Source organism: Octodon degus, unplaced genomic scaffold (genome assembly GCF_000260255.1).
Source record: "Octodon degus isolate 3935 unplaced genomic scaffold, OctDeg1.0 scaffold00040, whole genome shotgun sequence".
NCBI lineage: Eukaryota > Metazoa > Chordata > Mammalia > Rodentia > Octodontidae > Octodon > Octodon degus.
In genome coordinates, this window is record NW_004524616.1 from 5326473 (window position 1) to 5342629 (window position 16157).

The 16157-nt window shown below is 39.9% G+C and overlaps 1 protein-coding gene across 6 annotated transcripts in view; it reads left to right on the plus strand.

The window, feature by feature from the left end:
- Hmgxb3 (HMG-box containing 3) overlaps window positions 1–16157 on the plus strand; it is a 54249-nt gene that overhangs the window by 23718 nt on the left and 14374 nt on the right. For 3 of the 6 annotated variants that reach the window (XM_023715359.1, XM_023715361.1, XM_023715362.1), the window contains exons 7-13: window positions 809–1209; window positions 2602–2774; window positions 2899–2996; window positions 5905–6003; window positions 8699–8848; window positions 12148–12452; window positions 13123–13250. In XM_023715359.1, coding sequence (XP_023571127.1) covers window positions 809–1209; window positions 2602–2774; window positions 2899–2996; window positions 5905–6003; window positions 8699–8848; window positions 12148–12452; window positions 13123–13250 — 1354 coding nt within the window. The remainder of the gene's footprint in view (window positions 1–808; window positions 1210–2601; window positions 2775–2898; window positions 2997–5904; window positions 6004–8698; window positions 8849–12147; window positions 12453–13122; window positions 13251–16157) is intronic. The other 3 variants (XM_023715360.1, XM_023715363.1, XM_004631293.3) reach the window with 3 other exon arrangements.

The following is a 16157-nucleotide window of genomic DNA, read 5'->3' on the forward strand; positions in this document are numbered from 1 at the left end:
ATGTATGAGTTAGCTTGATCCCGTGAAGTATGTGGCATAGTCATAAAGTCATTTTAAAGATGCTGAGGGACTAGAGTGGTGTCTCAGAGAGCACTTACCTGGCATAAAGAGGCCCTGGGTTTGATTCCTAGCACTGCAAAACAAACAAAATAGAAGATTTACTGAAAGATAAGGTGTTCCTGCAGCATGTGGAAAGCTGGGGTGAAGTGGAGACTGCACTGGAAATGACTGAACATTAGGAAGGCGCCACCAAGGTAACCAGCCTTGAGGCCCAGTGTGGCAGTGTGGCAGCCTCTTTCCAGACACACGGAATTGGCCTCGGGACAATCAAAAATCAGACTGAAAAATGACATAATTTGCTTGGTAAAAAGACATGTGAATAAGAAAGTTCTCTAGAGAAGACCCTGGAATCAGAAGACTTAGATTAATACCAGTTCTATAATTGGGACATTAAGATAGCCTTTTTTTTCGGGGGGGCTGGTGAGATGGCTCAGTGGTCTAGAGCACCTACTTAGAACAAGCTTAGCAAAGTGGAGGGACCGCGGTTCAATCCCCCAGCACCACATGCCAGCCAGCCCTGCCCCCTGGTGGGCTGAGCTGGCCACACACACACACACACACACACACACACACACACACACACATAAATTAAAATTAAAAAAAAAAAAAAAAAGATAGCCTTTTTTTCTTGGGTTTAGTTTCCTCTGTGTCGCCCATACATTTTTATTAAGAGGATCAAATAAAAATATTTGTGAATGTTTTCAATGTAAAATGTCTTGTGCATACAAAGTATTCTTATTTTTTCTAGGAAAAACCAGCCAGAGTCAAAGTGGAATTGGCCTCAGGTGTCTCCTCTAAGGGGTCTGTGATTAAAAAAAATCAGCTGCCTGAGCAAAGTTCCTCTAAGGAAAATGCCTGCAGACTAACTCTGGAGAATTCAGAAGCTGTAAGCCAGCTCTTAAATGTAGTTCCTCCAAGAGAAGTAGGTGAGGAGAATGAATGGGAGGAAGTGATCATCTCCGATGCCCATATTTTGGTTAAGGAAACGCCTGAGATCTGTGGTGCAACAGTGGCTAAGACGCCAGTCATCAAGCCTGAAGTCACTCTGGCGACAAATGAGAACGAGAGTTCTGGACTAGAAATCCCACCATTGCCGGCTGAGGGGACCAGCACCTCCACCCAAGTCGTGGTTTCTAAAAAGCCTACAGGGTAAATCAGTGTGATTGTATATTATTAGGAATGGATTTAGAATAGCAGCTTTGGAGTGTCTGGTGTTTGCTTTGTCTTTGTTATTGCAGGATTCACAAGTAGCAGAGCTCAGTTAATGGCTCCTCTTACAGAGGTACAAAAATCAAGGCCTAGGGACTTGTACTGATTGGCCTTTCTCTCTATATTGTGCTGTCCACACACTGCTGTTAGATTCCTTGTGTAGCTTTTCTTATCCAACTCCCAAAGCAGTTGTTAGAATTTTGTTGGTATAGGCTGTGGGCAGTGTAATGACCTATGAGTTAGAAGTACTGGATATGGGGTTTAGAAAGAGAATCCTTGTTAAGGTACTAGATGGAGTCCTTCCTGACAGAGAATCATTTCTAGTCTTAACTAGAGGCTTCTGTTTAACCTTGGGCATAGTCACTTCATGCTACTGGGCTTTAAGTTCTTTCTTCTGAAAACCCCTGAGTTGGATATTGAAAAATCCTTATCTTCATAGGCTAACTGTGCTGATTGAAAACAAGTATGTGTAAATTATAAATATTTGGGAAACCAGCACCTTCCAAATAGGACAGTCACTAAATTTGGGCTTTTTCTCACCTTTTCTTTCATTACTAAAGGCTTAACTGGATTCAACATGCAGCCCTTTGTGGTGCTGTTAGTTGGTATAACTGAAGGTTTTGTTTATATTACGGTTCTCACCTGGGAACAGCTTTACTCCCAGGGGACATGATAGCACTGTTTAGAGGCATTTTTGGTTGTCACAGCGGGGGAGGGACCTGTTGCTAGCATCTAGAGGAATAATAAACACTCTCCCAACACTGGATAGCCTCAGCAGCAAGTTGTCCAGCCCCACATTATACTTTTGTGTCTTTTGTCCCTTGAAGTGTAAGTAATTACTGTCCAATTTTACACATTAGAAATTTGAGATTAATGGAAGAATAAAATTGCTTATCCAGGGCACAGTGGTTGAAGTGAACTCTTTTTGTTTTGTTTTGTTTTGTTTTTCTGAGCTGCAGGGGTGAAACCCAGAGACCTTCTTCCATTGAGCTACATTCCCAGTTGTTTTTAAGACATCTAAGTTGTTCCATGCTAACCTCGAGCTTAAAATCCTCCTGCATAATCTTCCTGCTGTGGCGGCATTACAGGCACACACCAGTGCGCACAGCTAAAACTCTTTGTAAAGCCTAATATTTTAATCACTTAGTAAAGTGCTATTTGGAGCTAGGAATATAGCCCAGTGGCACAGAGCCTGCCTAACAAGCGCAGCACCCTGAGTTTAATTCCTAGCACCAAAAAAAAGTGCTACATGGAGATTATGCTTTCTATTCTTTGGATTAGAATTTGCAGATGTTCTTTTTGTTTTTGATTTAAATTTTTTCTTCCCTCCAGAGACCTACTCAACACTGGGCCCAGGACCCCAGAGCTTAAAGGCAGAGCACGGGGCAAACCCTCATTACTGGCTGCAGCAAGACCCATGAGAGCGATTCTGCCTGCCCCAGCTAACGTGGGGCGAGGCAGCAGCCTGGGCCTGCCCAGGGCCAGGCAGACCTTTTCCTTGAGTGGTAAGGGCTGAAATAGAACTGGGAGGAGGGTTCTGTGGTGGGAAGGAGTGAGTGGCGAGTGGAGGTGAGAAACCTGGGGAGACTAAATGCACAGAAGTCATCAGTTTGTCCCTGGTTCTTTCAGATAAGACCTCCTCTGTCAGGACTTGTGGCCTGAAGCCAAGCACACTGAAGCAGCTGGGTCAGCCTGTACAGCAGCCTCCTAGCACCAGTGAGGTGAAGGTAAGACCCGTTCCCCAGAACAGAGGCTGTGTGGGTATCTGACCGCTCCCCCTAAACAATCCCCTAAGAGTATAAAAAGTAGACCTCAGACTCCAAAATTTACAATGGTAAACCTCTGTAAGGAAGTAAGCAGAACGATTTCTTTATTGTAATTTCTTGTTATAAACTGAATGCAACATGTTTTCAAATCTTTCATTTAGAAATAATGTATAATTTAGAATGAAAAGATTCCATAAAAGCACTACAAAGAACACCCATATACACTTTATTCTAAGTCACCTGTTAAGAAATCAGCTCATTTTACATTATCATTTTTGTTCCTACTGCCCTTTTATGTGTATGTACATGCGCATGTGTGCTTTAAATATACATAATTTGAGGGTAAGTTACATGGACTTTTACTCCATAATGCTTCCTTTTGTATTTCTTAAGAAGTGAGGTATTTTACTGAGAAGTCTTTTCACTGTTTTGTGTATTTATATTCCAGTTCTGTCAGTTTTATTCACTTGTATCCTTTATGTAGCAATTTTGCTCTCCACTGTAGGATCCAGCCTTGGATCAAATACTGGATTTAGTTGTCATGTCTTTTCAGCCTGCTTTTAAAAATGAATGCATGGGTATTGTAGAAAATACAGAATATTCATGTGTTAATTTATTAACAATCTAATGTGTTCTTATTTAACTTTGAGGTCTTTCCTGTTGTGTGTGTGTGTGTGTGTGTGTGTGTGTGTTTTGAAACAGTCTCTATGTAATCTCTATGTTATCTCACATTTGTGTGTTCAAATATGTTTATTCTTTTTTTTTTTTTTTTTTAATGCATTTAGTGCAGGGTCTACAGGGTCTCACTACACAGATCGGCCTCCGTAGTGATCCTTCCTGTTTTTCAGCCTCCCAAGCACTGGGATTACAGGCACTCGCCACCACACCCAGTCTCATTCTGCCATCTTAGTGCGCCCCGGGGGTGGGGCCAGCATAGCAGGCCGGGAATAGAACCCCCGGCCCCTGTGTCTGCCTAAGCAGGCGCTTTAATCCTCTGAAATATCTGGCCAGCCCCAAATACATTTATCCTTACGTGTGGCCAGAATAATTATTACCAAATTCTCTAAATCACCACTTTTCTTTTTTTTTAATTTTTAAATTTTTATTTTATTAGTACATGTGTGTTACAAATAATGCTCACATTTTTGTGAAAAGTTGGGACATATACAGAGCGCATGCTAATTTATTTTTTATCTCTTTTTTTCTTTCCCTCCCTTCTCTACCCATCTATTGATTTCATTCTCCCAGCCATTGCTAACATTTATTATTATTTTATGTTTTTTTCTTTTCTTTTTATTCATTTATTTATTTATTTTTTCCCATAATTTTATTGAGAAACAAATAGCAGTGAGACAGTTTCAAACCAAATTGGTAGGACAGTTTCAATAATTAGCACATTGCATACATTCTTCCTAGTGGTTAATTGCTGTGCAAGATGCAGACATGATATCCTAATTTACAAACACCATTAGAACAAATCCCTCTATTCATTAATAAATCACCATTTTTCAAATGTTACCATGACCTGAAGATAACAAACATGTTTTCTTCTGTGTATATGTCTTGTTTTTGTGGTGCTGAGGATAGAGTGTAGGGCCTTGTGCATGCTAGACAGTACTCTATCACTGAGCTGCATTAACCAGCCCAGTAACAAAAACATTTTTATATCACAGCCAGTAAGTGTACATGTTAAAAATGTAGAAATTAGGCATAGTGGCTATAGTCACAGCCACTCAGGAGACTGAGGTAGGGGGATCACAAGTTTCCGCCCAGCCTAGGAAATTTAGCAATGCCCTGTATCAAAATAAAAACTTAAAAGACCTAGAGCTGTAGTTCAGTGCTATGTGAGACCTTTGGGTTCAATCTCCAGTTCCACAAAAAAAAAAAAAAAGCTCTTCTCTTTTTATGTAGTCACTTGGTATGTCCCATTTCTCTTTACAAAATACTGCTTTCAACTCTTTAATTTCATGCCTCTTCAGCCTATAGTTTAAACTGTCACAGACCAGACTGGAATAGGAGAATCAGTCTTCCATTTCCTATACCATGTGCTCATTATCAGGTATCTGTTTTTGAATGCTTCTAAACTTTGCCTGGCAAGAATATCAGCGGGCTTTTACTTGAAGGACTGTTTGTCTGCTACCCTCATGGTAGTAGCAACTCTGGGTGTATGTGCATAATCTTATGGTATATAGGAAGGTACCTGGTTAACTCTCAGCTCCAGTAGAATCCCTTCATATATTCTGTCACTTAGGTGAACCTCATTTTTTTCTATGGTTTTCCTTTGCTCAACACCCTTGGCTTTGTTAAAAGCCACCATGTCTTACACTATTCTTGAATCAGTTAACAAATATGTGAGATCTTTCTGAAAATTAACGTAAATTCAGTGTTACAGGATAATTTTAATTTAGTATGTCTTCTTTATCTTTTTATTCTTTTTATAAGTAATATATGCATTTCCTAAAGAACACTGAACAATATTATTGATAGTGGTAAAGAGAGAAATACAATGGTCTTCCTCTAGCATGCTCAGTGATACCTGGGAATAGTTTTTAGATGACTTCTGTGCTAAAATTGTTTAACTATATGTATACTTGCATATCACTTAGATTACTTTATCACCTGATTGTACTTGTGAGTTTGATTTGTGGTGTTTCTAATTCAGTTTCAGAAGCTATAGACAAGTAGCAATCCCTAGACTTGGACAGTGTTCTTCAGTGGGCTGGTGACAGTCAGTTGGTAGTGCAGAGGGCTCAAAGAGTACAGCCTACAAATTCCCTAGGACATTTCCTCAAGTTGTTTTATGAACAAGACCTCAGAAGTTAGGCTGAGGCTTTAAAAACAGCACTAAATAACTTGTTTTGATCTGCAGCTACCAAGTGGCCCAAGCAACAGGACATCTCAAGTGAAGGTTGTAGAGGTCAAGCCTGATATGTTTCCTCCATATAAGTACAGCTGCACTGTCACCCTGGTAAGTGTGTAGCTAGCCCCCCAGGGTTGACCTGGAGGCTGCTTCGCTTTTGTGGTTGAGGTTGGTGGACAGGTTGGCAGTACTGAGAGTGAGAGCAGGGTCACTTATAATCACTGATGCTGAAGCTCCCAAACCTGTACAAATAATAGCTACTGGATGAATCTGCTAGGTTATTTTGGGATTTTTTTTTTTTCACCAAAAAAAATCCCTATGCAGCCCAGGGTAGCTGAGATCAGTGTATTTTTATTCAGAATAGTCAGAAATGAGAATCCAGGTTTAGAGTGCTAGCCAAATAGCTCAGTTGATTAAAGCGCCTGCTTAGGTGGATGCAGCACCCCCCCATTCCTGGGCCTGTCATGCCAGCCCCGCCCCCGGGGCATGCTGAGATGGTGATTGAGACTCAGAGTGGTGGTACATGCCTGTAATCCCAGCACTTGGGAGGCTGAAATCAGGAGAATGACTTATGAGTCCGACCTACATAGTGAGACCCTGTACTAAATACAAAAAGAGAATCCAGGTGTATATTCAGTTGTCTTTGAACCTCTTAGCCTAGAAAATGTGCTCCATGAAAAAGTATAAACAGAGTTTCAGCAAGTTTTCCTCCCTAAAACAGACACATTTGAAACTAGTATGTTTGAGAACGGCATTAGTAAAGTAAAGCATTAGTTCTTCGTGAGAAGAGACATACTCTCTTTAGGGATTTTTGTTTAGCCTACGACCGTGGTGGTGAACCTATGACACATGAGTTGCAACAGGTTGTTTTTGTTACTGAAAGCTTTAAAAGGTAAGTGTGTAGCTAGTGCTGGGTTGCCATCACTGGCCCATTACTTCCAGTAAGAGTTTTTCCTTTTCCTTCTTTTACTTTTAATGTAACGCATATTAACATCCTAATAAATGAATATGTGACTGTGAAGTCATCGTTTTATAACATAAACAGCATAGAGCAGTGGAATAAACACTAGAGAGTTGCTCCAATTGTAGTTCTGGCTCTGCTGCTACTGTACCAGCCGTCTGACCTAAGACAAGACTTTCCTTCCCTGGTACTCAGTTTTATCATCTAGAAAATGCTGCATTGGTTTAGTGATTTTTGAGGTGTCTGTTGCTATTCTTATTCTCTAGTTCTGTTGATCCATAAGGTAACCAGCCAAGATACATTTTGGTACTTTTTCTGATTTCAGGGAGATATGCAGATTTTGTAAAAAGGGCTACATTTTTAAAATTCTCACCTGATAGTGACTTTTTTTGTAAAGGGTCTTTCATTATTCAAAAAAATATTTATTAGAAAGGTACCATAGCACTTTCTGTAGTTCTCGCTACTTAGGAGGCTGAGACAGGAGGATTGTTTCAGCTCATGAGTTCAAGACAAGCTTGGGTAACACAAAGAAGGAATAAGTAAATAAAATAATGTACAGAAATGTACATATAAATATATATACAAGTGTGTATATTTTCATGTATGGATACAAAGGTAGATGAAAGATACGGAGAGAGAGAAAATGATCCAGACAGCAATTTGTTGAGGTAATGATACTCAATCTGGGGTTACTGATGCCCAATCTGAACTGGGTGTGGTAGGATAAACCTGTAATCCCAGTACTCAGGAGATTGAGACAGGAGGATTGCTGTGAGTTTGAGACTAGCCTGGGGGCTACAAAAAAGTGAGTACAAGGCTGGTCTGAACTGCATAGCAGGACCCTGTGTCAAAAAAAACCAAACAAACAAAACAATCTGGCCTGATCCCTATAGAGAATATATCTCTTCTCATGGAGAACTAATGAGTTAGTTACCTCCTTCTCCATGTCCTGCATACTTTCTCTGTTTTTGGCCACAGGAGGCTGCTGGGCTCACCAGGTGGGAACTTAGGTGTTAAGGCTTTGAGCTCTATAAGTCCAGAAGTCACAGTTTGCCTTTCAGTAGAGTTTGAAGTCTCCCCCACCCTCTGGTGCTGGGGTGGAGCTCAGGGAGGGCCTCCTGTGTGCCAATGAAGTACTCTGCCAGTGAGGCAACATCTGCCATTCTCTAGAGCTGAAATCTTTAGAAATCTTTAGTTTGCCACAGTCTAGCATTCCTCTTTTAAGAAGATTACTTTGTTCTGCTAATAGCTTGGACCTTGAAGGCATTTGAATATATATAAAGTACAGGATCTTCAGGGTCTCACTGCATAGATTGGACTCCTAGTGATCCTCCTGTTTACAGCCTCCTGAGTGCTGGGATTATAGGTGCCACCACACCTAGTCTCAATCACCATCTGTCCTGGGGGCGGGGCCAGCATGGCCAGCCCCTATATCTGCCCAAGCAGGCACTTTAATCAGCTGAGCAATCTGGCTGGCTCTTTGGCATTTGAATTTCTTTTTTTTTTTTTTTTTTGGCGGAACTGGGGATTGAACTCAAATCCTTGCGTTTGCCATTCAAGCACTTATCCTACTGAGCCATCTCCTTGGCCCCAGCATTTGAATTTCTGACCCTTGAGTATCATCTTACTTACTTCACAGATTATATAACCTGCATTAAAATTAAAATTCATTACAGAAAAGGGATCTTACTTCAAGACTTTTTAGAAGCTAGGTTAAATCTAGTTTGTGCAGTATTTGCCACTTTCTTGTCTGATTTACTGACAACATATTTGACCTAACTTCTATAGAATTGAACACTGAGCTTTTTTTTTTTTTTTTTTTTTTTGATCTTACTGTTTTAGGATTTAGGATTGGCTACATCAAGAGGCAGGGGAAAGTGCAAGAATCCCTCTTGTAGCTATGTCTACACCAACCGGCACAAACCTCGGGTTTGTCCCAGCTGTGGATTTAACCTTGCCAAAGACCGGACTGAGAAAACCACCAAGGCTATTGTGAGTTCCCCTAACACATCCCTTGGCCTAGGGTTGTGCACTATTGATCAGCCTGTTTTAGTAGAAATGAAAGGATTTCTTGATACATAATTAGTAGCCTGAACATAAGGACTGGAACCAGGTTGTAAGTTCTGAACCTGAGCAAGTACTGAGAACCCATTGCCAAGGTAAAGGGATCCACCAGTGTCTTAGTATATTTTCTGTTACAATAACAAAATATCTGAGATTGGGTAATCAGCTGCTCAGAATAAGGAGCCAGAGAGTGCTCACTTTTGAAACAAAGCCACTCCTACAGTAATTCTTTAATTTAATCCGTTCATGAAGGCAGAGTTCTTGTGACTCCATCACCTCTCAGAAGTCCCACCTCAAATTCCATTAGTAAGTTATTTTGGGAGCTGGGGCTATAGCTGAGCGGCACAGTGCTTGCCTGACAAGTGCAAGGTCTTGAGTTCAATTCCCAGTTACACCCTCCCCCCCCAAAAAAGAAAAAAGTTACTTTGGGAATTAAGTTTCTAATGCATGAAATTTGAGGGACTCATTCATACCATAGTAACCATGTTCTTGATGTCTAAGAACCAAGAGTTCAATCACTAATGTGTTTTTAGAAGTGAATAGAAAGTGATAGTGCTTGAAGTGATAGAATGGGGATAAGGACAACCAAATAAAATCCTATCATTAATCTGCTGTAGTAGAGGATAGTGTAGAGGGAAGGACATGCAACAAACAGGTCAGTGTCCAAAGGGCCAAGAATCTTGCTGCTCTAGGTCTAACCTGGTCTTTGAAAGAGGGACAGAATTTGGATAGAAGGGGAAGTGAGTCTGAGGGTCATAGGGTGGGCTCTGGGTAAGGACAGTAAGAGCTGAAGAGCTTGTTAGGACCACATCATGGAAGGCCATGAGTGTTATACCGAGAAGTTTGCTCTTTAGGCATTGGGGTTCCGTTGGATGTCCATAAGCCAGAGAGGAGCATACAGTGAGAAACTTGAGAAGGGAGACTTACATAGAGGAGTTTGGGAATAGACAGAAGTATGTACCAATAGGTGGGACTACTTCTGGCCTAAAGCAGTTCTTTGTGCATGGCAAAGTACCTGTATGGTGGTGAATCTTAGTACCTGGTCTCCAGGACTGTTTCAGTGCTTGAGATGGTATTCTCAGGTCATTGTACTTGAGAGAAACAAAGCTGGAAGTAAAGTATTTGGGTACCAGTGGCATAGTAGAAAAAGCACTGGGACTAAAAATGTAGAGAGCTGGATGGGAGTAACCCTGAAAGTCTTCATTGCTGAGCTTTAGATTCCCCATTAGGGAGCTGGATTAGAGGGCATTTTACTCAGAATCAGGAGCTGTTGGAGAAGACTTAGAATTAAGGTACAGGGAATCTGTAAACCCCTAAAGTTGCATGCAGAATGGGTCCATAGCTTTCATCATTTTCTCTTGCTCCATAGGATCCCTTCTGCTGGAATTGAGCTTTCTCCTGGATTATCTATGCATTTTATGTGTTTTCTGTAGCATTAATCACTTTTTTGGGTGCTTCTCTTAACTCTTTAGGGGACCATAATCTTTCCTGGCAGGTATATTTGTTTTCAGCACTTTTTAAGTTGGACTCACCTATGTGTGTAGAGCTGTAATTAGAGAATAGAGTTGAATTCTGTGTAGGTAGATTCTCTGAGCATTCCTTTCTCTTCCCATTTCATTTTGGCAATTTTTATAGTTTACAGTATGGAGATAGATATTGCTGTCTAGGCCTAAGGTGGTAGACTTCTCATATCAGGTCAAATAAGACCTTTTGCTAGTTGAGTTTTAAATTCCACTCTTATATCCATCTGTCTTTGGTTAACTTATAGCTGCCTACCCATAAAACCCTCATCTTTAGACCTTTCCTTGCCTTCAGACTCGCCTTCACCCTTCAATCTCTTGAAAGTTTGGAGGAATAAAGTGCAGTTATTTTCCAAAATATAAAACTTCTGTCAGAAACAAGGGCCTTTGTGTATGTTGCCCTCTGGAGCCACCTGGGGGCTCTGCATTTCCTATCCTATTTATCTTCATTTGCTGTAATTAAGACCACAGTGTCTTGAGTCTAGGATGGTATTCAGTCTTTGCTGTCCTTTATCTCTGACTTGGCAGTGGAGGACAGTATTCCCTCCAAATGGTCTTCAAGCTCATGGTTCACTATAGTCATGCATGGGGACATACAGCTCCCAGAGCAGCTTATTCTAGTATCCACCAAGCCTTCTGAATTCATTAATCCTTTTATTCCATATATTGAATGGCTCCTGTGGGCAAGGCCCTCAGAGATGAATTAGGACACGGCCTTTTCCTTTGAGGAGCTTATAGTTAAGTTGGAGGAAAAAGATAATCCAGTTATTATAGGCAGTGAGACAGAAGTTATCATAGGTATACAAAGTTAATTTTGAAAACTCTTTGTTAAGAATTAGTTTCTGCAAAGAAGTATATGACATATCCAACAAAACAATAGCATCTTTTGTAACTCTGGCGTCATGGTGGTTTAGGGAATGAAAAAGTAAGCAAGGGACCCTGTCCTCTTTGAAGAGGAAAGATGGTGGCTTAGCAACTGAAATGGGGATTCTTGCATAAAGGGATGCACTTGAGGTATAAAAGGAGGCAGCCATTCATGCTACATTGGCAAAAAAGAATCAGAAGGAATCTCCACTAAAAAAAAAAAAAAAAAAAAAATCCACCTGAGGACCTGTTTTTAATGAGTAATTCACAACCGTGTTCTTGGAAGTCTGTGACTAGTATGTAAAATACCTTGTACCTAGAAGCCGTAAGGATTAATGACAATTTAAATAATACTTGTTAGTGCGCAGAAGCTTCCGTTTGTAGTCTCCTTTGCATCACAGGCACTGTACACTCTGTGCTCTGCTTTCAGGGCCTCATTTATTGCATGCAGTAGCTCTAGGCGATGAGTGGTGCTTTTATCTTCGTGTAAGAGGAAATTGAGCTCAGATCAGGTAAATTGCTACAGCACGCGCATGTACAGCCCTACGGTGGGATCTTCAGAACTGAAACCCAGGTCCGTTATCCTACTAATGAATAAGAGCTAACCGGTGGTGGCCATTCCGATGAGGCGTGTGTATCCTCATTTTGCTGATAGAAAAACTTGAGCCCCAGAGAGAAGCCCTGGAGCTAGTGACACAGGAGGTTATTAGAATGTAGCAAGCCGGCCAAGAATCCAGGCTTCCTGCCTTTTGGTCATGGGCTGCTGCTACTTGCAGAGTTTCATTTTACTCTAAGGCTGGTTCGTTCTGTGCGCAGGGATTGTTGATCGACCCTTTCTCTTAGCAGGAAGTGAGTTCTCCACTTCCAGATGGGCTGAGTGCCACAGAGCCCCTGAGTGTGGCCCAGAGGGAAATTCAGCGCCAGTCCACACTGCAGCTGCTACGCAAAGCCCTGCAGATTCCTGAGAATGAGTCTGAACTCGCCGAGGTGTTCACCTTGATTCATGAACTTAATAGCTCTCGACTTATCCTGTCCAACGTGAGTGAGGAAACAGTCACCATCGAGCAAACCTCTTGGTCAAATTATTATGAGTCCCCATCCACGCAGTGCCTTCTCTGCAGCAGCCCATTATTCAAAGGGGGACACAAGTAAGCACCTGTTTACCCCTTTACAATGTCTGCTTTGAGCTCCCCAGCCACTTGATTGATGTCACATCTCTGTACCTGTGAAGCTCTAACCTGCGAAGGTGTTATTTGCTTTCCATTAGCTTCTTTTACCTTTTCAGTTGCCAGTAGTAAAATAATTAGTAATTATCATTTCTATTGAAAGTGCCTAAAAGTTATTAGCAACAACTTAGGATTTATATTACATCTGCACTGGCCAGTGTCATGTTTGGGGTTATGAGTTCAGTGGGATTGGTTAAATAATAAATTTGAGATATATATATATATATATATATCATATATTTTTTTTTTTAGTACAAGGTCTCACTACACAGGTAGGACTCTAGTGATCGCCTGTTTTCAGCCTCCCATGTACTGGGATTATAGGCATGCACCACCATGCCTAGTCTTAATCACTTGTTTTAGTATGCCCTGGGGGCAGGGAGAGTTATATTAATTGTAGGGCCAATTTTGCTGACTAGATTCCACAAAGTGGAAACACTTAAAAAAAAAAAAAACAAAACTTAAGATTCCATGTATTTTTCCTTATTGCATTAAAGTTTTGAGAATTTTGCCACTGATTAATCCAGCCCAAGACCTGCATAAAGAGAGTGACTTCCCTTCTGTTTTTTGTTGGCAATGTTTCTGGTACCAGCTCCGTGGCGGGGCCCCAGGAGTGCTGGCTGCTGACAGCCAACCGGCTGCAGGTGGTGACAGCTCAGGTGAAGATGTGTCTGAACCCCCATTGTCTGGCCCTGCACAGTTTCATGGACATCTACACAGGTGGGTCCCAGCCTTTGCAGGCTTGAGAACTGCCTCCATGCGTCAGAGCTGTGCTGCTTCGCACGCCAGATGTTCTCTGCATAGGGCTTCTAAGTAAGAGGAGAGTCTTTCTGTCGAATACCTAAAGGCCTCGGTCTTTAGGACCCGTTCCTAGCATTTTAAAAACACAGTTACAAAACGATAGCTCTTTATCAGTGAAAAGCTGGGAAATACAGACAAGTAAAAAGACAAAACTGAAAAATAGTAGTCTCCCTGCCATGAGATGAAGCATTTAACATTGTGCTCTCTAATCCTCCACGTGTTCATTCATTCATGTGGAATATAAGATATGAAAAGTTTTATAAGTATGCAGATTTTCTTATAAAAGTCTTGTACACTATTTTATAACATGATTTTTAAAATTTAGTAGTGTATCATAGACATTGTCCTAAGCCTACAAGTAGAGAAACATGAACGTTTTTAAAGGTAATATTGCAATTTCATAACCCTATGTATAATTAAATCTGTCTACAGATCCTCAGTTATTTCTTTTGGATAAACTCTCAGAAGTAGAATTGCAGCATATTTATTCTTGCTGCCCATACATTTATTGAATGCTTACCACATACCAACTTTTGTGAGTCTGAATTTTTTATATGTAGAATTGGGTGCTCCGGATTTGTTATGCTTTGATTTAAGAACTTTTTATTGACTTATTTTGAATTTATTTTAAAAGTTTGAGTTTATATTACGTTCTTTCCAACAGTTAAAAAGAGTGTAGGCAAGCATTTCAGATTATGCGGTTTTTAAAATTAAAATGCGTTTAAAAATTTACATATGGTAAAATTTGCTTTGTTGTTGTAAAGTTTTGTGACTTCTGACATACTCACTGATCTGTGTAACTTTCACCTAGCCATTAAATAGGAGAGTTTGTCACCTCAAAGCATTGTCTTGTTCTTTGTAGCCCAACCCACATCCTGACCCCTACCCTTTGGCAGCCCTTTCATCTCTTTATTCCTGTAGTGTTCTCATCTCCCAGATGTTATGTAAATGCTGCAATAGTTTGTAGCCTTTGAGTCTGGCTTCTTTTGGCATAGTCTTAAGAGATTGTGCAGGTGGTTTGTTCCTTTTTATTCTTAAGTATGTATGAATATACTGCAGTTTATCTGTTCACCCATTAAAAAGTGTTTCTGTTGCTACCAGTTTTGTTACTTACAAGTAGAGCTGCTGCAAACATTGGTATACAGGCTTTTGTGTAAATGCCTGACTCAGATTGCTGGGTTATATGGTAATATATGTTTACTTCTGAGAAACTGCCAACCTTTTACCAAAAAGGCTATCCCATTTTGTATTCTTTTGAGTGGTGTGTGTTCCATTTAGCTACATTTTATATGTATCGTGATATCTCTTTGGAGTTTATTTCTTTAGTATCTAATGACGTATGGATGTGTTTAAGTCTTTGATAAACTACCTATACACGTCTTTGGTTTACTGAATTTTGTTGAATTTTGAGAGTTCTTTATGTATTCTGGTTATAAGTCCCTCTCAGAGTTTTATAATATTAGATCTATTTTCCATTTTTATTATTGCGTATTAGTAAGAACAGAATACTGAGATTCATTTTGATGTATTAGTACATGATATATTGCTTATTTTCATCCTAATTAGTCTCTTCTCCCTTTATTCCCTCTAATCCCTGCCCTAACTCTACACGTTTACCTTCTAGTTCCCTGCTGTGATTCTTTTAACTTTTCATAAAGCATAAGTCCTGAGTGAACACAGTTTTTTAATGTAAATGTTCAGTTATTGCCATTTGTTGAAGAGACAGTCCTTTCTCCATTAACCTACCTTTGCTCCTTGATTGAAAATCAGTTGACTATATGTATGAGTCTATTTCTGGGTACTATCTATAGTTTCCCATCAACTTAGTATTCATTCTTTGCAACCACACTGTCTTGATTATTGTAGCTTTGTAGTCAGTGTTTAATGAGTCTTGCAACCTTGTTTTAGGTTAGATTCATTCTTTTTCATACAATTAGAGTCAGCTCGTCAGTAGCTACAAAATTCTGCTAGAATTTTAATAGGGATCATGTTGTATGTAGAGATCAGTTTGGAGAAATTTGACACACTTAGTAATACTGAGTTTCTCAGTGCACAACAGGATCTTTTCCTCGGTTTTATTTTATTTCAACAGGTTTTTTAATTTCATCTTGGAGTTTTCATTGTTGAATATTTTTAATCTTTAAGAATTTGGTCAGTTTTTGTAGGTTTTGGCATGTAAGTCCTGCATGTATTTTGCTAGATTTAAAACCAAGGTGTTTTTTTGTTTGTTTGTTTCCTTTAGTGCTAAAGGATATGGGTTCAGATTGCAACTGTTCATTACTGGTGTAGAGATAAGATAGATTACTTTTGTCTGTTGACTCTATCGTGTTACATTGCTAAAACTCAGCACTAGGAACTTTTTATGGATCAGTATTTTTTAAAGCTCATCAGTTTGAAAGGTAAAACTAGTGTTTCATTTATTAATCTGTTGTATTTCTTCTGTTACTAGGAAGAATTTTTTTTCTTCAGTGATCCTTTGTGGAGTTTTTTGTTTGTTTCCCTACATGAACATTTCCATTCTTCTTTTGGACTTCTTTGGGACAGCTTTCTCCCTGTTAACCAGCCGTCTTTTAAATTTGTATGTGGTGATTTTTGGGGATATTAGGATTGTTTGGGCCTTTTAAAAAAAATTTTTTTTTGTATAACCAGAGCTTTCATCTTGTGATTTCAGCCTTTGCCTATCATGCTTAGAAAGTCTTCCCCATTCCTCTATTCCCTTCTCAACTGCAAACATATATTCTAAAATTTTCTTTTGTACAAATTTGCATGTTATATTTTGTACAAATGTGGAATCACCCTCTTTTATTTGTCATAAGTTGGCTGCAT